Below are 21790 nucleotides of genomic sequence, written 5' to 3' on the forward strand. Positions count from 1 at the left end.
TCAATGTCTGTCTGCTTAGACTTCCACACCTTCAGTACACAGAATTAAAAACACTATTGTCCTTACAGTGTTTATTAAGCTTTTCATCTTCCAATACTGTGTCAAATCAGACATTTACATTTTTATAAAGGCACAGTTTTGTTAAAAAAAAAACACTGATTTTATTTACAGCCAATGTTCGGACGCACACATCCTACAACTCCTGCCAGTCAAAAGGACCCCCAATAATTGGACCATTTTGTAAATATATAAAACTTTCAAGCCCTTGTTCTTTATTCAAAAATGTAAAATCAACTATTTATTTTACAGTTTAATATGAAATGTAACTCCATGCCATCGGTTTCAAAACTAAATAGTGAGAAAAAGCAAAACATTTCAAAAATATGTGGCTACATTGAAAGAAAGGACTAGTTATATATCCAAATATGATCTCAGAAATAACTTGGCCTGGTAAAAATATATTGATATGCTTACACATGATGAATTAAATGGTTGCTGGCTGGATCTTTTTTACCAAGCAGCTAGAGGACCTAAACATATTTTCACATTGTTGAAAGGCTTTCAACATCTTGAAAAGTAAACCAGTATAAAATAAACAAATGAATGGTTCCTGCTGATGCATCAAGTTATAAAACAGCATTTAATTGGTTAAATGATTGTCTGAAATGAATTGATGTCCAAACAGGAAGGATGTTATGGATACATTTCCTTGCTCAAAGTTTGCCAAACAATTTATAGGAATACTCTCTGCATTTGTTTGTGAAATGATGGCATATCAAACAGCCCTGCTGTTGTAGCCACAGTTAAGAGACAATGACACATGCACAAAGACTGAGAAAGACATCTGTGGAAAAACTACATATAACTTAAGTCACTTCATGATCATGCACAGGTCACATGATTATTGCTTTATTTTACAATCTAGGGGGGAATTATTTAGTGAAACCAATAGTACCACCATTGAACAATCAAATATGCAGAGTTCTACACATTTTCGGCACCACTTAAAACAAACAAAAAATATTAGACTATCTTTGCTCCACAGGATGATTTTCACTCACTTTATGGGATCATGTTTCCAAAAGCCATACATGGCTTTAGCACCATATCTAGCATTAGGTCCTTTCATTAAGAAAACTGCCAAAAAATGTGCAAAAACCCAACATTGTGATTCCAAATTGAAATGGCTATAATGCAGTTTGATGGTGTTTTTTTCAAGCGCTATCTGCGATCTCTTCACATGTAACTTTGTCAAAAGGAAATAATATTAGCATTTTTGGGATATGAAATAGACAACCGCCTCGAGCTACATCATATATTTTGGTGCTTTTTGTGCCCGTCTTCATAGTAGACTGAGAACACCTGATACATAATTGTCAGGCTGTGTGTTCCTCAGAGACCTGTTTCATGTCACTGCTTTTCTTGCCATGTTTACTCTCCACAGTCACTCTAATGATAGACATCTAAAACATACTGGGATATTTGGTCAGTCTCTGTAATAACTATAGCTACAAGTTACCAAAAAAAGAAAATGGCCTATCAATAACTAGAAAGTGTTTAGACAATTAAAACACTGTTAACCCTCTTCTGAAGAAGCTGGTTTTCACTTTATCTTCCAAATGTCCTTGGTCCAATAAAGAATTCAGTAGGTTGCTCTAACGGAGCCTGTTAAAAAAAAATCTTTCTGCACTACACTATCAAGAGCGGCCAAATGGGAGAAAAGGGCTCAAAGACAGCGTTATAGACAACAGAGGGAATAAAAGGAGAAGTACAGTACAAATGTTCATGAAGGAAGAAGGCACAGATTTCAAGAGTTGAGACTAGAAGTCATAAAAGGTAGCAGAAGTCACAGAAAGGGACAAAGGAGGAAAAATAAATGGTTTTAAAAATGGATGAAATGTCTATCTGTCCTTGGATCCAAGCTTCTCAATCAAGTCCTGCAGTGGAGCGAGCTCTCGTCTGTCGATGAGGTTGAACTCCTACAAGAAAAAAACATTCAATATCTGATAAATTCACATTATATGTTTAAGCTGCACACATACACAACCTGTGTTGTAATTGTCCCAAAGTTAAGTGCAAAAGAAGCAGTAGCATTGACATGTTTGGAGGCCAATGCCTGAAACTTAATTAGTGTTAACTTACAATATGTTAGTTCAACTAGGCACAACTCAAATCATTTAACCCAGGGGTGTCCAAACTACGGCCCGGGGGCCAAATGCGGCCTGCGGACCTTTATGAATCGGCCCTCCGCAAATTAAAAAAGTATAAGGAAATATGGCCAGCAAATGAAACTTCTGCTTGTCTTATATTGTACTTCTTAAACGTATATGTTCAAATATATTACACAGTAGTATTCATGTGTTAATAAGCCCAATGTCAAATAAATTCAGTCGATTAAAGTTGAAAACATGTTCTAACAAATCTAAGTTGATAAGAAAAAACCCAATAACACATGTACAGAACAAGCTTCATATTTCCTCTTATTATAATCAATCTGACGCTTCTGTTTTAAGGAATGAGCTGCCACCACAATACATGAAACCCTATTGACAGCCGAGATGTCGTTTCTTTCTTAGAAAATGTTCAAGTATCAAGAATAATTGACCTAAATTGTATTGATTTTTCCAACTTATAACTGAACGTATGAGGCAATATACCTCTAGGGAGCGGCCCAGCCCTTCCAATATTTTTCTGTATGTGGCACTCAAAGTTTGGACACCCCTGCTTTAACCCATCACACATGCAAGCGTCCTCGTTCGCCATGTTAGACCTTCAATCTGGGAAATAGCCAATTGTATCCATTTGTTGAAGTAACCAAGTAACTCTAAAGCATAAGTCAGTATTTGGCAGAAGAATCCACACTGACTCTGTTCCAACATGACAGGACTGTTGCAGATACAAATGCTTACATAATAATCTGGCAAATACTAGACTAAGCGTTGCAGGGCGTTAGATATAATGGATGAAACACGATATTATTCACAGCCACATCCCATAAAAATATGTCTTGTTATTTTGTTCTGAGCAAAGAAGGAGAACAGTTATTTCATTAAGTGATAACAAATATGTATATATGTTCATTTTATAGTTATTTATCACTTTGATGTTATCCTTAAATCGTTTTAATCTGTGCTGTCCTGTTTTGTTTCAATCTTACCCTGTTGCTGTTAAACTACTGCATTCCCCCACTGGGATTGATAAAGGTCTATCTTATCTTAAACATTGACCCTTTAATACATGTAGTGTTGCTTGATAGAATAGAATGGAATAGAATGGGAGGGATGAACATTCTGTAATGGTCACACATGCAGAGCACACAGTGAAAGTTGTTCTCTGCTTTTAACCCATCCTAGTGCCAGGAGTCTAGTACTAGGAGCAGTGGGCAGCTATTGCACAGCGCCCGGGGAGCAATGGGAGTGGGGGGGTTAGGGGGATGTCCGGTGCCTTGCTCAAGGGCACCACGTAAGGGCAGGAGGTGAACTGGGACCTCTCCAAGTAGCAGTCCACACTCCATATTTTAGGTCTAGTCGGGGACTTGAACCGGCGACCCTACAGCTCGCAGTCCAAGCCCCCACTGACTGAGCCACTGCTTACAAATGCTGTTAGTTGTGCCTGGTTAAACAAACATATGACTTGACTCGTTTTAACATATGAGCAATATTACAGAAATGTTACTAGTTCCTGAGAAGTCAGAACATGTTTTATGGTAATATGACTCAGGTTTGCAATTCAAACCTGTAACAACATGTCAAATGGGAAGAGCATATATGGATTACAGGGCTTTAGAAAGAAAAGCAGTGATTTGATCCTTTTTTATAGCAGAATAATCTCACCTGAACGAAAAAAATGAAGTGCTTGAAAGAGGTGTTGAGGTGGGCCTCCTCCTGCAGCTGCATCACGGAGTCAAAATGTTGGTGGTAGATGTGAGCGTAAACCCTGAACAGACGCTTCAGGATGGTTTTGGCCACGGACATGAAGTTCTTGGGGAAGGGAACTCCTGTGGGACAAAGCACAGTGGAAAACAATGATGTCAAGAAAAGAGCTTGTGTGTTGTAATCAAAAAGCGAGCATGTGGATAGACAGTATTAGAAAAGGCCTGCAGAGAGAGGAGATACAGAGCAGCCAGACCGTATTGTCCCCATTCGGTTACATTTCCTCTGTACTGCTCCACTTCAACTTGTTATTAAACACTGAATCGGAGATTAAATGCAACAACGTTCAGTTTTAATATTGAACATTCACATTACGACACTGTCCATTTTATTTAATTGCAGTCTTATTATACCCCAACATTTAGCATTATGTTGCAACATGTTGAAGTCTTTGACACATTATCTGATGTCATCTTCACTGCTTTCTGCCTCAGTCTGACCTGCAGCATGTGAGGCACATGATCATTTGGAGTGAAGGCAGGTGACTGGCTTTGACAGTCAACAACATTAACTTTGTTTTCCCTTGGTTGCCTTATCTTTATGTTTAGGATCATTGTAGGGCTGCTCGATTATGGCAAAAATCATAATCACGATTATTTTTGGTCAATAATTAACATCACGATTATTAAAAGGATTATCCATTTACTTTGAAAACATCCATTTATTGAAAAAGAAAATGTGAACAGTATGTTTTTAACAGTTGATTACCCTGAACTTTAAGTATAATTGAACTGAAAAAACAATAAAAATGAATAATCGTTTTATTTCGATTACGTTGTTTTCGTAATCGAGATTAAAATACGATTAATTGCACAGGCCTAGATCATTGTTCTGCTGCTTGGGCTCAACCGAATAGTTTGAAGCTTCATAACATTCACAATGTTGACATTCAAGCATTGTTGAGTCCAAACATACAAATATATTGAAGGAAGATACATGTAACTATTTCAAATATTCACAACATACAGGTTTATGGGAAAGGGATGTATGCAATAACTTGCTGCAGGGAAACAACGTGTGCTAAACATTGTAGTTTGTTCCCTAACTGCTGAAAATGAAAATGCCTTGTTAATCATAACTCACCGATCTTGGAAGGAAAAAGAGTCTCATCATCCAGTTGATCCTGCACCCAGGTCATCAGGTAGTCGATGTATTTGGGGGCGGAGCATTTGATGGGCTTCTTAATATTGGTGCCATCAGCCCAGTGATACTCATACCTGCAGAGAAACAGATCGCCACCTCTTGTTATACTGACTTATTTCACTACGGCAAACTTCCATAAAGGACGTGTAAATTAAAGCTCTTTGTTCAACATGCACTTATTCTGCCTTTCTGTCAAAACATAACATCATCTAGAGATCATAAAAGAGCAGGACAGGGGAAATGCAAAAGTAGCAACAATCCTATTCTTGATTCTTGACTATGTCAACAGGAAATGAACCGCCGTCTCTTCCTCCCGATTACAGAGTGAACACAGACGGTCTTGGCAGGAGAGGGGAAAGAGGAAGTTCCACATCTCGATTCTAACCAAACAGCCTCAACAGGGACCACACGCCACGTTTAAATCCTGTTTCCTCATTCGACATTCGGATGCATTTTAATATCATACACTTTAGCTGTCTTAGCCACTAACAATCTGAATCTATAGTTGGGTTCTTCATGGTGTGAATTAAAGGTCCTTTCCCAATTCTGGCTGAGATAAGGTTTTACCAATTGAACTTTAAATGTCCCCTATTACTGTTTTTCATCAATATATTACAGGTCTCAGATATATACAAACATGTCTCTGAAGTGTTTGGCTCCAAACACCAAACAGATCATTGCAGCATTACCCACAATCCCCTCAAGTGCTGATTACTTACCAACAGTTTTGTTACCAAAGTCTGTTACTTTAGATGAAAATAAGGAGCCCCTCCCCACACCCCTCTGAGAGAGATTTGGTTAAAAAGAACCCAATGGTGCTCTAGGAGGAGATTCAGGTGATAAGGTGGGGGGGGGGGGGGGGGGGGGGGGGAGGGTTACCTTGGTTGGTGATTGGCTAAAAAGCTAAAAAATCGTTATGACATCATAAAGTGGCCAAAATCTGATCAGCTCGATTTCAGACAGGTTTTTATATAAATGGATCAGGACAAAAAGAGAGAGAATCTTTTTTCCTGAAGCTTCCAGAATCTCTTTACACAGAGGGGACACATGTTCAGGGTGCACATATCTTGTTTAGTGAGTTACTCAGATGAGTACCAGGAGACAGCGTTTGGTACTCACCCCACACGAAGCGTGGTCCTCCTCAGTCATGTCTCCTTCACTGTCCTCTATTTACACTTCTTGCATGCTAGATGATGAAGATGATGAAGATGCACCTCCCTGTCTCTTTTTAAGCCTCCGATTTGCTTTCTCCAAAACTTGTTGCTAAAACTGTGAAGTCCTTGCATTTCCTGAGGCCAAGTGGAAGGATCAAATACTAAGAAATTACCACATGACCTGAAGTCATATCTGATTTCAGATGTGGGAAGTTACGAAGTACACTTATTCAAGTACTGTACTTAAGAACAATTTTGAGATATTTGTACTTTACTTGAATGCTACTTTGTACTTCTACTCCACTACAGTTCAGAGGTACATGGTGTACTTCTACTCCACTACAGTTCAGAGGTACATGGTGTACTTCTACTCCACTACAGTTCAGAGGTACATGGTGTACTTCTACTCCACTACAGTTCAGAGGTACATGGTGTACTTCTACTCCACTACAGTTCAGAGGTACATGGTGTACCTTTCCTCCACTACATGTATTTAATCCCTTTAGTTACTTTACTGATCTGGATGAATAATGTGAAATCTAATCAAGTCTTAATCAGACTTTAGTTCCACCTGGAGTAAATCCACAAGCTACCCTGCAGTATACAAAGTGATTAAAACTAGCTGCACCTTTACCAGCTTTGAGAACACTTTCATGATCAATCTTTATAAAACATATATATATATTATTCTGAAATGGACCAATCTGCACAACGACTACTTTTACTGTCGCTTTTTTAACTACATTTTGATGATAATACTTTTTCTAATTTTACTTGAGTAACATTTTGAATATTACTCAAGTAATACTTTTACTGTAACAGAGTATTCCTACACTCTGGTACTTCTACTTTGACTCAAGTACAAGCTCTGAGTACTTCTTCCACCTCTGTCTGATTTCAAACTCTTCCATTAAACCCTGAGTAAGTTTGCAACTGTGTGTTTTACTCCACTTTGTTGTAGATAAAACTGCAGCAGCTTGACCACAGAGCGTGAACGTTGTGATCAGCTGATTTTGCGCAGTTCTCCAGTGTGTGCGCGGGGCACAGAGTGTGCACACTCTCCCACTGCAGCCAGTTGGCGGAGTTTTGGCACAATTCTGTTGTTCATACCGACGCTAACCCTGCCTATGCACATGGCGACCAACTCTGTCGTCCAGTGATCTAAGCCTCTGCCTCCTGTAAGCTTCACAGGTCCGTCGGTTATGTCCTGCGCGGCTCGCCCAGCGCCCAGCACAGTCATAGAAAGTATGAAGATTTTTTTGCAGGGAGCGAAACGGCAACGTAGCTGCTTAATGTCTTTGGTTTTTTTGACATGTCATTACATTACACTTGTTCTTACATACTCAATACTGTGGACAATCCCCACAGGAGCAATGTTGGGTGAAGTGTCTTGCCCAGGGACACAACGTCATGCTGACTGCAGTGGGACTTGAACTTGCTATCCCCTGATTCAAAGTCCAGCACACTATCCACTGAGCCACAGCCTGCCATGTCTAGTAGTTTACTCCATTGAGTGTTGACAAGAAACACGTGTAGACGAAATATGTGTTTTGTTTTTGAGGTACGCAAAAGGGACACAAGGGACGCAATTCAGATTTGTGCCGCGCATGCGTATCAGTTATGTGCAGCCCTGCACATGTTTATGTATAAAAGACATGAAAGAGTGGATTTTGCATAATAGGTGACCTTTAAGATGAAGGTGATTTTGACCTTATTAAAACCGTTAATTGATGCATGCAGGAAAAGGACAGTGTTGGCTGTTACCTCGGTCCAGCAGACATCACGGAGCAGCTGGTCTCTGTGCAGAACTCAGTGATGGTGCCGTACAGCATGTTGATCTGGTTGAAGAAATCCACCGCTGAAAGAAAGTGCTAAAAGTATTAATGTTGTCTAGAAAAGTTCATGCTCATAACAATAAACAACTAAATAGTGTCACCTTATTTACATTTGGTGGTTTTCTCTAGTCTTTTTATACAATGTAGACGGTGTGTGACCAGCAATTCAAAATACACCATCTGTAACTATACTTTTACAACAGTCTACAACTCTGTGATGTTTGTATACAGTACATGTAATTATCATTAAGCACATAGGTTTACCTTCCTGTTGAATGAATAGGATCTTCTTTTACTTTTGAATACATATTTAATGAGCATTGTTGGAGGGAACCTGAAACCTAAGATGTATGTTTCCAAAGACATTACATTACATGTTAGACGCTTTTATCCAAAGCCACTTACATACTCAATACAGTGGGCAATCCCCACAGGAGCATTTGGGGTGAAGTGTCTCAGGGACACAACGACATGCTGACTGCAGTGGGACTCGAACTTGCTATCCCCTGATTCAAAGTTCAGCACACTAAGTCCACTGAGCCACAGCCTCCACAAAGACTCCAATCCTGTTTTGCATATGATAGATAAAGAACTACAACTTGTATCTAGTTGTTGTTTCTCTATTTAACACAAGGTACAAGTATGGTCTAGTGTAAAACTAATCATGTGAATACAACAAAACATAAAAACATTTACGCATGTGTGTATGCTCTATTTTCACCTAATGACTATTCATAGTTTCTGTACCCTGTCTTTTATTTTCCGTTTAAAATAATTCTCCTTTTAATACCCCTGCTAACATAGCAAATGTTGATGTGTGTTTGTTTTGATCTCTTCCTTCCTTTACCACTTAATGTAAATGTTAAACCCCTAGGAACAAGGCTTTTATTGTCATGTGTACATAGCTACAGACCGTGTAGCGATGACAATGAAAATATTAGGTCACAGGCTGCTCCAACAGTGCAACAACAATAAAACAGATAAAATAGTACAGGTAAATAAAATAACACACTGAAATAATACGAAGAAAAGGCAGAGTTAGAGAGGAGCCAAAGACACGACAGCCCTCATCACCGGCGCCATCTTCTTTTAGGAACATTATGTTTAGATATTTTAAATTGTGGTTTCTGGACTGACTTATGTTATCTTATAAATAGCTTTATTTTTGCATTTAACAACTCACTGTTGACAGCGATCCACTCATTGAGATCCTCTCCCTCAGGCAGCATGACGGCCTGCCTCAGGTTCCCACTGCCCAGCGTGGCCTCGGCATGTTTCAGCAGCTCGTACTGGTGGGAGCCCTCTGGGATGTTCTTCTTCGGCTTGAAAGTCTTGGATGAGCGATTGCCACTGCAGAGGAACAAAAGCGGAGCTGAGCAGTTGTCATGCGACACGTTTGAAAGGCTTGTGGAGGAGTAGCTGCTCCTCTTGGGTCTCCACATGTGAGGGTCCTTCCTGTGAGCTTTGAGCAATCAGCAGCTGACATTATGGCAAACGTCATAGTGAAATGACTCAAAATGGCCTTAAGATGCTAGGTTAAGTGTTTTTAGTTGTCTTGACTAATGTAACACTATAAATTGGCCAACGAAATACAGACATGACATGTGAAAACTTCAGACCGTGCAGAATGCTGTTTCTGGGGTTTTAATCATAAATATAATGAGGTTATATAAAAGATAATATGTACTTTATTGATCCCTAATTGGGAAATGTTTTTGTTGCAGCAGCATTTAAAACAAAGTATTGCACATAACTAGGAATAAAAAGTAGTAAGACATTTTAAACTACACAATAAACACATCTCAAAATAGCAATTAAAACAGAACTGAAAATATGACCGTAAAAAACATCTGTAAACTATCAGACTTCTGTTTTGTGCATCTTACAATGGCTCCCTGTATATTTAAGAATGTATTTTAAAGTGTTTATCTTAGTTTCAAGAGACACATAATTAATACAACCCCTTTTGTATCATATATCATCCATGGTTTTGATCCTTCATGATCATACACAGCCTCCCTTTTAAACTGTTGGCAAGGATGCCACAAACACGTTTGGAGATGCTACTTGTTTTGCCACAGTGCCAAAAAAGGTGGAGCCCTTTGCCTTTAAATATTATCCATGCTGACTCTTTTTAATATATCCTATAACAAGCAGCTGTCCGTTTGTATCCTTTTTGATTCGATTCAATTATAAGATAATAGGAACACTCATGTTCTCCATTTCACCTTCAGGGTAGCTTTTACATATTACTCCAGTTGTAACTTAAGTGTGATTGTATTTCACATTATTAATTCAAATATGCAAACTAAATAAAGATATTAAATACATGTAGTGGAGTAAAAGTACATTAGTTACCTCTGAATTGTAGTGGAGTAAAATTACAAAGTAGCAATACAAATGAAATACGCATGGAAAGTACAAGTACCTACCTACAAATTGTACTTAAATACAGTACTTGAGTAACTGTACTTAATTACTTTACACCACTGGTAAACAACGAGACACTTAATCACATTGTTCGACGTTTAGCAACCTCCCAAAGAGGTCAGGTCTGCACATTGAAACGTAATAACTTAACACGTATTGTCCTAGCCTAATTTAATGGAAAAGTGATCATATCAGCTAAGTGGGCTAACATAGCGTCAACCGTCATGCTAGCCAAGTTTGATAAAAAGTTAGTGAGTGCTGGAAACACACACATAAACACAGATGACAGATTAAGTAAAGGCGACGTATTGTAAGTTAAATACAAATGCGTTTTAAGTTAAACCTGAACGTGTTATGAATACACAGTGGTTAACGGTTGTTGTCTGTAACAGTGTCTCACTTTGACGCCAGTTACTTCCCCTGATGGAACTTCGTAGCTAACATTAACCACAACGTAACTAAGCACAATATCTGCTCATTGTACTTACAACAAGAAGCTCATCTTGGCGAAGCGGTCGTCGAAGAGCCTCGATAACAACTCTAGTTTAGTAAACAGGTATTAGTTTTACAATCACCAAGAAGGAACCACTTGTCAACGATGCCTGCTAACAGTGAGGCTAACATGAACTGCACCCTCTGAGGCTCTTCCTCTATCTCTGTAGCGGCCCGCCGGCAGACTGTCGCCCCCTGGCGGCTGCATCCGGTACTGACACTCTGCACATATTGCATCTGGTACTAACATACATCCATGGTACTAACACTCTGCATCTGGTATACACTCCGCACACATACTGCATCTGGTAATACCCCCCCCCCCTCATACTGTAACTGTAGAGAAATTAAGTTGTAGACACTTACTTACCTAATAGAGGTGTCATACATAATAACCTAATAAAAGTAAATGTAACAACTACTACAGTGCAACAAAACAGGAATATTAAATGTGGTCTCTTAAACATAAGATCTCTAGCATCTAAAGCAATATTGGTAAATGATTTAATATCAGATTATAATATTGATATATGCTGTCTCACTGAAACTTGGTTGAGACATGAAGAATATGTCAGCATAAATGAGGCCACTCCACCCAGCCATATCAATACTCATATTGCCCGAGGCATGGGCCGAGGAGGTGGAGTTGCAGCAATCTTTGACTCAAGTTTACTTATCAATACTAAACCAAAATTAAATTATACCTCCTTTGAAAGTCTTGTTTTTAGTCTTACGCATCCGACCTGGAAAACTTTGCAGCCAATCTTATTTGTTACAGTGTACCGTGCACCAGGTCCTTATTCAGAATTCTTATCTGAATTCTCTGAGTTTTTATCAACTTTGGTACTTAAAACAGATAAAGTAATTATCATAGGTGACTTTAATATTCATGTTGACGATGATAAAAATAGCCTTACTGTTGCATTTAACTCTATATTAGATTCTGTTGGTTTTTGTCAGAGTGTAAATAAACCAACCCACTGCTATAATCACACTCTCGACCTTGTTCTGACTTATGGTATTGAAATTGAGCAACTATTAGTCGAACCGCATAATCCTGCTTTATCCGACCATTTCTTAGTAACTTTTGAAGTACTGTTACGAGACTACAAAGCATTAGTCAAAAGCTCCTGCAGCAGAAACCTATCTGTTAGTGCTATAGCCAAATTTAAGGAAGAGATTCCACCAATACTTAACTCGATAGCATGTCTGCATGTAAGGGAGGAAACTTATACAAAATGTACACCACCCCAAATTGATCATGTTGTTGATAGTGCTACAGATGCGCTGCGAATAAAATTAGACTCTGTTGCTCCTTTGAAAAAGAAGAAAATAAAACAACATAGATTATCTCCATGGCATAATGCCGAAACCTGCAAAATAAAGCAAAAGTCGAGACAACTAGAAAGGATATGGCGTTCCACTAAACTTGAAGAATCTCGTTTAATTTGGCATATTACTCTCAATGAATATAAGAAAGCACTGCGTAAAGCGAGAGCAGCATACTACTCTTCATTAATAGATGAGAATAAGAATAATGCAAGATTTCTTTTCAGCACTGTAGCCAGGCTGACAGAGAGCCATAGCTCGATTGAGCCTTCTATTCCCATAGCACTCAGTAGTAATGATTTTATGTGCTTTTTTAACGATAAAATTGTTACTCTTAGAAACAAAATTAAGGACCTCTTGCCTTTGACCAGTATAGTGTTATCAACAGCTCCCGGAAACGTAAGTTATAATATTACACTAGATAGTAAACTAGAATGCTTTTCAGCCATAAACCTTGAACAATTAAATTCAATGATTCTCTCTTCTAAACCATCAACGTGTATGTCACAATCTTAAGGAGAACCCAAATGCAGCACTCGAGAAACCAAGGGGAATTGGTAATAAACTTTATTGGAGATTCCACTGGATCTGAGGAATACCAACCGAGCAGTTTAACGCACCGGAGGACAGCGGGCAGAAGGTGAGTCAGGGACAGGCAGAGAGTCAGGGAGTAAGCGAGGCGGTCAGCGTAGATATAGGCAGGATCAGCGAACAGGCAGAGCAGGCAGATCGAGGACAGGCAGGGTCGGAACTGGGTAGGCAATCTGGTATCAAACGCGGGAAAGACAAGCATGAGGCAAAGTACAATCTGGCAAAGAGTGTGTCTAAGGTGCGGGTTTAAATACTGGCAGAATGGGTGCAGAAGAGAAAGAGAGTGAGCTAACGAGTGGGTGTGGAAAACAGGTGAGACAGGTGAATGGAAAACTACTGGTGAATGATGGAGCAGACTATGACAGTGTATGTTAGACCCAATTCCAACTAAGCTGTTGAAGGAAGTTTTTCCATTAATTAGCACTTATTTATTAAATATTATGAATATGTCTTTATTATCAGGCTATGTTCCACAATCATTCAAAGTAGCAGTGATAAAACCGCTTCTTAAAAAGCACAACCTCGATCCAGAGGTTTTAGCCAATTATAGACCTATTTCCAATCTTCCGTTCCTCTCAAAAATTCTTGAGAAAGCGGTCGCAAAACAGCTGTGTGATTACTTAAAAAACAATGATTTATTTGAAGATTTTCAGTCTGGCTTTAGAACACATCATAGCACAGAGACAGCTCTGGTTAAAGTCACAAATGACATTCTAATAGCCTCTGACAAGGGACGTGTCTCTATTCTTGTTTTGCTCAATCTCAGTGCTGCATTTGATACTATCGACCATGATATCTTATTGCAAAGACTAGAGCACTTAGTTGGCATACAGGGAACTGCTTTAGACTGGTTTAGGTCCTATCTATCTGAACGCTCTCAGTTTGTACGTGTCAATGATGAATCTTCCACGCAAACCAAAGTTAGCCATGGAGTCCCACAGGGCTCAGTGCTCGGACCTATTTTGTTCACATTATATATGCTTCCGTTAGGCAATATTATAAGGAATCATTCTGTACATTTTCATTGTTATGCGGATGATACTCAACTATATTTATCAATCAAGCCTGATGAAATTAATCATCTAAATAAAATTCAAGACTGCCTCAAGGACTTAAAAACGTGGATGACCTTAAACTTTTTGATGTTAAACACGACCAAAACCGAAGTTATTGTACTTGGCCCGAAGAATCTACGAAACAAATTATCTAAGGATATACTAACTATGGATGGCATTAATTTGGCCTCCAGTGAGACTGTAAGGAATCTTGGTGTTATATTTGATCAGGATTTATCCTTTAACGCCCACATAAAATCAATTTCAAGGGCCGCCTACTTCCATCTACGTAACATTGCAAAGATCAGGCATATCTTGCCTCAAAACGATGCAGAGAAACTAGTCCATGCATTTGTTACTTCAAGGCTGGATTATTGTAACTCTTTATTATCAGGGTGTACCAAGAAGTCAGTCAAGTCGCTTCAGCTGATTCAAAATGCTGCAGCTCGTGTACTAACCAGAGTTAGGAAAAGGGACCACATTACTCCTGTTCTGGCTGCCTTACACTGGCTCCCTATAGAACACAGGATAGAATTTAAAATCCTTCTTCTCGCCTACAAAGCCCTTAATGGGCAGGCGCCATCTTACCTTAAAGAACTCATTATACCCTACTGTCCTAGGGCATTGCGTTCCAAGAATGCAGGGTTGTTGGTTGTTCCTAGAGTCTCTAAAAGTACAATGGGAGCCAGAGCCTTTTCTTATCAAGCTCCACATTTGTGGAATCAGCTTCCAGTTTGTGTTCAGGCGGCAGACACCCTATCCGTTTTTAAGAGTGCGCTTAAGACCTTCCTTTTTGATAAAGCTTATAGTTAGGGCTGATTAGATTCAGCCCCTAGTTTTGCTGATATAGGCTTAGTTTGTCGGGGGACATCTTACTTCTTCCTTCTCTCTGTCTATACCTGTGTACTCTCATGTTCCGATTAACCCAGCTTCCCCAAATTTCTTTCTTTTTGGTGTCTATATACGCCGGGATCCGGAGTCATGGATGATCCTGCGCTCCTCTGTTCTGGATCGCGAGCCCTGGATCTTGAGTCGTGGCTGTGGTCCTGGATCATAGGTCCTGGATGGATATCCTCGTGGATTCATCTTCCTATTATACACACATGCATTTCCAAACATTCGGACTACCTATGTTGCAAATGTATTATCTTTTCAATTTACACACAGCATCTATTGCACGTCTGTCCGTCCTGGGAGAGGGATCCCTCCTCTGTTGCTCTCCCTGAGGTTTCTCCCATTTTTCCCTTTAAACTGTGGGTTTTCTTCGGAAGTTTTTCCTTGTACGATGTGAGGGTCTAAGGACAGAGGGTGTCGTATTGTCATACTGATATTTTGTACAAACTGTAAAGTCCACTGAGACAAATGTAACATTTGTGATATTGGGCTATATAAATAAACATTGATTGATTGATTGATTGATTGATTGATTACTTTATTTAGAATTTTTCTTTTAGTTACAATAAAGCAAAGACATACACAATATACAGTAAGTAGGTACCAGAAACCTTTACATGGCGTACCAGAGAAAGAAAAGGGGGAACAAGCTGGGTATTACATTGACAATTCCTGAGAATAGTCTGAAGCTGCCAGTCGATTGCATCGTAGACATAAACAAAAAGGCCAAGGGTTACCCACTACCAACACAAAAAAAAATATATCAAAAGGAGGAAAAGACAAAACTAAAACTAAATAACTGGGGATGGATTGCCAAACATCTGACACAATTAAGAATTACGCAGTCTTTACAGAGTAAAATATATAAAATATAAAGTAGTAGACACATTAACTGTGGTGTAAAGTAACTAAGTGCTTTTACTCAAATACTGCACTTAAGTACAATTTTGAGAGACTTGTCCTTTACTTGAGTATGTCCATGTTATGCTTCATTATTCATCTACTACTCCACTACATTTAGTTAACATTTAGTTAACAGCTTAAGCAACTTTTAACAAAATGCTTCTCCAAAAATATATATAGAAATGTTGTATTCATTGGGATAAACCCCTTGAGATGCACCATCTCGTTTTCAAGGGGGTCCCGACAATAGCAACAACTTACAGACATACATAAACAAAAAGACAAAAAGCAAAACATGACACACAAGACAAGACATATAACTATTGGACTAATTCTTTAGGTCACAAATGTGTCAAACTATTTAAATATTTTACAAAAACATACTCATACACTGTATCTAAGTACAATGTTGAGGGACCTGTACTTTACTTGAGTATTTCCTTGTTATGCTACTTTTGACTTCCAAGCAACCACAATTCAGAGGTAAATAGTGTACTTTTACTCCACTACATTTACCTAGTGCCTTAGGAAAAGTAATGAATAATTGTTTTTTAGTAGTAGCGTACATTCACTCGGCTACTGTATAATACAGTATCATTCTGAGGGAAGCTACTTGTGTACTTTCCCTGCCTATTTTCAGTTTATTTCCTTCACTACATGTAGAATTTGAATATTACAGGCCTCATTTTTCCTCCCTGTGGCTGAAGGTGCGAGTTCAGTTCAGTGGAAATGGAGAGCGTCATCTATGATGCAGTGGAGGTGTGGCAGCAGAATCAACAGTGACGCAGTGCAGGGGGAAGGGCTTTAAAGCCTCGCTGCCCCTCGCCTCTTCCTCCACAGACTCAGCTCTGTCAGCCCGGGTTGTGTGTTACGTGACCGGCCGCGGCATCTCTTCTCCCGTCAGAATGGCAGCGATCAGGACCCTCAGGAAACTGTGCCAACAATCCCAGCACCAACTCTGTAAGCTGCACACGTCCGCCCCGAGGTGAGTGCGATCCTCAATCTCTTTTCATTTAAGAGCATAATGTTCGGCGCGTTTTTTTTTTTCTTCAAACATGAGGCGAAATATTAAAAATGGTTTATTACGTTTATTTCTTTAATGACCGGTCGTCTACAGTGCTGCGTGTGCGTGGATATCACATTGTATGTTTTTGTGTGGTGGATTTGATAGATTTTGTCGGACTAAATGTTCCTACTCTGTCACATTTGTGCTGCACCTCTGGCGGTTTGCCGGTAACATTGCAGCCGCCGACTGGCTGGCTGATGAAATCGGTCTCAGTGCTTGCAGCCAGAGGTTTGGGGACCCAGGATCCAGCTGGAGACCAAGGTGTTGCTCTTAAAACAGTCAATGGTCTGAACCAGATAGAAAAGTTATGCATATCCGTTTTGTAATCCCTGACATGTGATTATATAAAAATGATGTGGTATTATGAGAAGGCGAGCTCTCAAAGCAACTTTTCAGCATATCGTACGAGTACTTATTGGAAACGTCTCGAGTTCAGCATGACTGATGTAAATCTAATTATCTAATGTCGCACACCCGCCTTAAAAACTCGTTTGGCCACTGCACATGATCTGCAGCTCCAGATGCACATGATAGATAATCTAGTGCATTTAACATGTCATGCATTATTACCATGTATCTCAACAAAGTTACTTAAAGTAACTTTAAGCATTTTAAAGTAAACGCATGATTAGACAAGAACTCTAAAAGCTTTTCCTTTTTAAAAATACTCACAGCAAGAAGTTGCATGTTCAGATACAATACAAAAATGCATCAACAGCAATAGAAGAAAAACATACAAAAGGACAACTCTCCTCTGTGGTGGGTCTCAAACAACATGGGCTATTTAGCACTACTATGGGGCAATACATTTGAAAATAGACATTTTCCCCTCAGTAGTCTGGCTTTTTGTTTAACTTCGTATGAGGTTAAAGAGTCGTTTGCTGCTCTGTATTCTCAACACATTTCCTTGAACCTGGTACACTGGCCCATAGTCGTAACACCATTTGGCCCAAAGATGTGATACATTTCTGTGAGGTTTAATTAGTTATGGCAGAATAAAAGGGTGGTTGCGTCACTGTTGATGGTTCATTACTCTTCAGTTATTAACTACGGTTCTCTGTTGTTATATAACACAAAACCACCCTAGTTACTCTGACATTTCGACAAAGCAAGTCAACCTGGTTCGTATACTCATACTGACTGCTCATACTTGAACTCTACAGTACAAGTGCCTATGAAGCACATACTCTTCTATCAGGTGCAGACGTGCTGCGTCTAATTTTAGAGGCTTGAATTTATGCTCACCAAGGCTGGATGGTTGAAATTACAGGTCTCTGGTTTCAAATGTCTGTTCATTGGCAAAGAGGCCAAATCCAGTTGATAAATGACCTTAGATCAGCCCTGTGAAGATTAATAGTAGGCAAGACTGTGAAAATATTAGCTTAGTTGTCCCTGTTTATTTAGTTTATTTAGTTCATTTATATGGTTTATGAAACGTGTGGGACCAGTTCAATAAACAAGTAAGCACTTGCAGTCTGCGTTCACACCGGATGCAATGCAATCCTTGGCTTTACATGTAATCCCGCCGCCCCCAAAACATCGCATCGCGTCCGGTGTGAACGCAGCATTACATTGAGAATGACGGATTCCCCATTATTTCTGCGCCTGAATACCAGCAGAATCACAGCTTGTTTGTAAAGTAAGTTAGTGACTGTTTCTCATCTGACTCCAATCTTTCTGTATTCCAACTCTCAGACAGGAGGCGGTGGTCATCTCAGGAAGGAAACTAGCACGGCAGATTCGAGAAGAAGCCCGTGTCGACGTGGACAAAATGGTTTTAGCCGGCCACAGGAGACCCCACCTGAGTGTGGTTCTGGTGGGAGAAAATCCAGCCAGTCACTCCTACGTCCTGAATAAGACACGAGCTGCCGCTGATGTCGGTAAGAAAAACACCCACAGCCCTCATACGTATGTGTAAACAGCATTTAGAAAAAAAAAAAGATAAATATAATAACAATAGAACAAGTGCCTGTGTTTTTAAGTTGTTTTCTCACTGTAACCTCCCACAGGAATCTCAAGTGAGACAATTGTCAAGCAGTCAGACATCAGCGAGGAGGAGTTATTGGACCTGATCTACAAACTAAACACAGACCATCATGTGGACGGGCTGCTGGTCCAGCTGCCTCTGCCAGGTACACAGATACTGGAAGAGAAGGATTTAAAATAGAGTATAGATTTCTTCATTGGCTGCAGATAATGTTAGACCTCAATCATTGTTTTTATTGTTAATGGTAAAACGCCTATATAAGCCTCAATAAGATGCATTTTAAAACTAAACCCATCTGTTTTCTTGAACAAGACCTTTGAGATCTAGCGTCCCTGACTTTAACGTTCCTTTGTTTTCTGACAGATCACATTGATGAACGGGCCATCTGTAATGCAGTTTCCCCAACCAAGGACGTGGACGGCTTTCACGTAGTGAACGTGGGTCGCTTGTGTTTGGATCAGTCCACCATGCTTCCTGCCACTCCCTGGGGAGTCTGGGAAATTATCAAACGCACAGGTAACCACTTGCTAACTTAATAACTCTAATCCTTAGTGTTAAATGCAGCTAAGCAACTTTCTAAACCAACGATCTGAATTCTCCTCTTTTAGGTATTCCTACTATTGGGAAGAATGTTGTTGTTGCCGGACGCTCCAAGAATGTGGGCATGCCGATCGCCATGTTGCTGCACACAGACAGCCGCCACGAGAGGCCCGGGGGTAGGTTACTGTGCATGTGCATTTAAAGATCGACGGTTTTAATATGCAGTATGAATACTAAGTTATACGTTATTTCTGTTGCAGGCGATGCCACAGTAACCATTTCCCACCGACATACTCCAAAGGAGCAACTCAGCCAGCACACTAAATCGCTGATATCATTGTGGCTGCTGCAGGTTCGTCTCACTGTTTGTTTGTCTGCATCCTAAATAAACTGAAATGATTAGTGCAATACTTCCCACATAAAATTGAAATGTTATATTAATTATTCACCCTGTTACCTTGAATTCTTGAAGAAAAACTTTTCCTGCATGCCTTCTCTGTAAACGAAGAATAATTGGTCAAATGACAGTAAAACTATACAAAGACATTTGTTTACAAACTCCCGAGTATAACCTAAGTCTGATTTATCCCAATGCTTTCCAAATACAACTGGATCAATGCAAAGTGTTGATTATACTGTATGAGTTGGGTGAGAGTTTGTAAACTTAGCTTTTATTATGGTTGCTGTTGTTAAATAGTTTCCCCATAGAGGCATGAAAGAGAAACACTCCCAAGAGTTCAAGGCAACGCAGGGTGATTATTTGACATACAAACGGTCATTTTGTGGGCGAAGTGCAACTTTAAAGCTTTTTTTTTTTTCAAGTATACTGAGTTTTCTCTCTAATATTGCTCCGTTTGTTTACCCGATTATCAGGAATTCCAAACCTCATTACCCCGGACATGATCAAAGAGGGAGCGGCAGTGATTGACGTTGGAATCAACAGAGTGCAGGACCCGGTCACTGGGAAGATCAGACTGGTTGGAGATGTGGATTTCGAAGGTAAAAAGGGAAAGCGAACATGATCTTATTTCAGCGTGTTGGCCATCTCTGGTGTCTGTAACCTCATACCTACCTCTGTCTATATTCAGGCGTGAGGAAGAAGGCGGGATTCATTACCCCAGTTCCCGGAGGAGTGGGCCCTATGACCGTAGCAATGCTCATGAAGAACACTATCAAGGCAGCGAAGAACGTTCTGCTCTTTCCCCCGGAGAGGATCCGCATGGCGGCTGCGTCCTAATGGGTGAAAGAACATCCCTGCAACAGCAACACATTCCACCCACTCCTAAAACTACAGCCCCTCCGTTATTTTTTTTACCTGGAGCAATCCACCGAGCTCCCGTTGCACACGGACTGGAAAGATGATAGCTCTAAGGCTCCTTGCTGCTGACATCTTTAACCTCTCCGACTTCAAATCCAGCCATGTTTAGACTGTTACATTCATTCATGCAGCATTTTAAGTATTGATCATTTGCAATGTATTTCTCTGAGGTTATAAGGACAACTATTTTATTTATTACTACATTGACATAATATTTAAAAATGTTTGGAGGCCGGTTACAGTGTTTGAGGCCTGTCTGTTGTGCTACTTTAGTGATAAGGGCTAACATCATCAGGAACAAGTGTGTTTTTCAAGCTTTAAAGATTCACAATTGCCTTTGTAAAAACTTTGAAATAAATCTTGCAAATATGTTCTCACATTGATGTTTTTTTATTTAAGATCGTCTCTTCATTTACGCTGTAGAGCAGTGAGCATGACGGCCCTTCCACACAGCAGCGTTAAAAAAATCTTCCATCGCTTACTTTGAATGGGGTGACGTCACTTTGCCTCGCTTTTCGCCGAACTGCATTGCGGGGAAGCAAAGCGAAGGTTTTCAGGATTCAAAAGTTGAGCAATGTTCAACTTTTGAAGCTGAGGTGGAAGCGTCAGCCAATCAAATCCCGTTTATGCAAATCTGACAGTACAAGCGCTAGCCAATCAAACCGCGTGCAAGCTGGGAGAGCCAGACCGCAGTTCATTTTCTATATTCCTGAAAATTAGTTATTGCGGTAGCAAATCAGCCGGTTCTTTATGACCAGTAGCTAATAACTTACCGGGATACAAACCGGAGGAGCCAGGCATGGAGGGAGGTGGCAGAGACAGTGGGTGAAACTGGTAGGTTTTTGCCTGTTTGGGATTTTATATCTAGTTTACTTCGTTTTAACATTGCTATTGCTTTGTATGTCGGGGGCGGGAGATTCATGTGATTGGTTGTTGGTCGCGTTGCTCCGTGTGTAATGCACTCAAACCAAATATAACCTACTCCTCAGTTACTATCATGAAAGGTTACTGCTTCTCAGTACCAGTATTGAATAACTACATGTTCCCATCTTCGCCTTTAGTACAATTTACCACCACTAGATTGTAACCTTACTTCACACCAGATGTTTTTTCTACATTAT

At 39.8% G+C, this 21790-nt stretch overlaps 2 protein-coding genes across 2 annotated transcripts; one reads left to right on the forward strand and one right to left on the reverse strand.

Moving 5' to 3' along the window:
- Nucleotides 1–56: 56 nt before the first annotated feature.
- On the reverse strand, nt 57–11156 carry mob1a (MOB kinase activator 1A). Its single transcript, XM_034238248.1, has 6 exons — nt 10983–11156; nt 9248–9414; nt 7994–8087; nt 5016–5149; nt 3834–3997; nt 57–1979 (listed from the first exon to the last, which is right to left on the reverse strand). The coding sequence occupies exons 1-6, from the start codon at nt 10994–10996 to the stop codon at nt 1902–1904; spliced, it is 651 nt and encodes a 216-aa protein (XP_034094139.1). The 5' UTR covers nt 10997–11156; the 3' UTR covers nt 57–1901.
- Nucleotides 11157–16538: 5382 nt separating this feature from the next.
- Nucleotides 16539–21048, forward strand: mthfd2 (methylenetetrahydrofolate dehydrogenase (NADP+ dependent) 2, methenyltetrahydrofolate cyclohydrolase). Its single transcript, XM_034238241.1, is given in 9 exon segments — nt 16539–16743; nt 18520–18704; nt 18834–18956; nt 19175–19327; nt 19420–19527; nt 19612–19671; nt 19674–19703; nt 20225–20350; nt 20440–21048. Coding segments are annotated over 9 exon segments (1014 nt in total). The 5' UTR covers nt 16539–16663; the 3' UTR covers nt 20589–21048.
- Nucleotides 21049–21790: the final 742 nt, after the last annotated feature.

Source organism: Gymnodraco acuticeps, unplaced genomic scaffold (assembly GCF_902827175.1).
Source record: "Gymnodraco acuticeps unplaced genomic scaffold, fGymAcu1.1, whole genome shotgun sequence".
NCBI classification, from domain to species: domain Eukaryota; kingdom Metazoa; phylum Chordata; class Actinopteri; order Perciformes; family Bathydraconidae; genus Gymnodraco; species Gymnodraco acuticeps.

Excerpts from the sequence above, each read along its gene's own strand:
- mob1a (XM_034238248.1), bottom strand. Across the intron at positions 8,088-9,247 it reads TGAGTGGATCGCTGTCAACA|CGGTGGATTTCTTCAACCAG; the intron begins GTGAGTTGTTAA and ends ACTTTCTTTCAG. Across the intron at positions 1,980-3,833 it reads ACTTCATTTTTTTCGTTCAG|GAGTTCAACCTCATCGACAG; the intron begins GTGAGATTATTC and ends TTTTTCTTGTAG.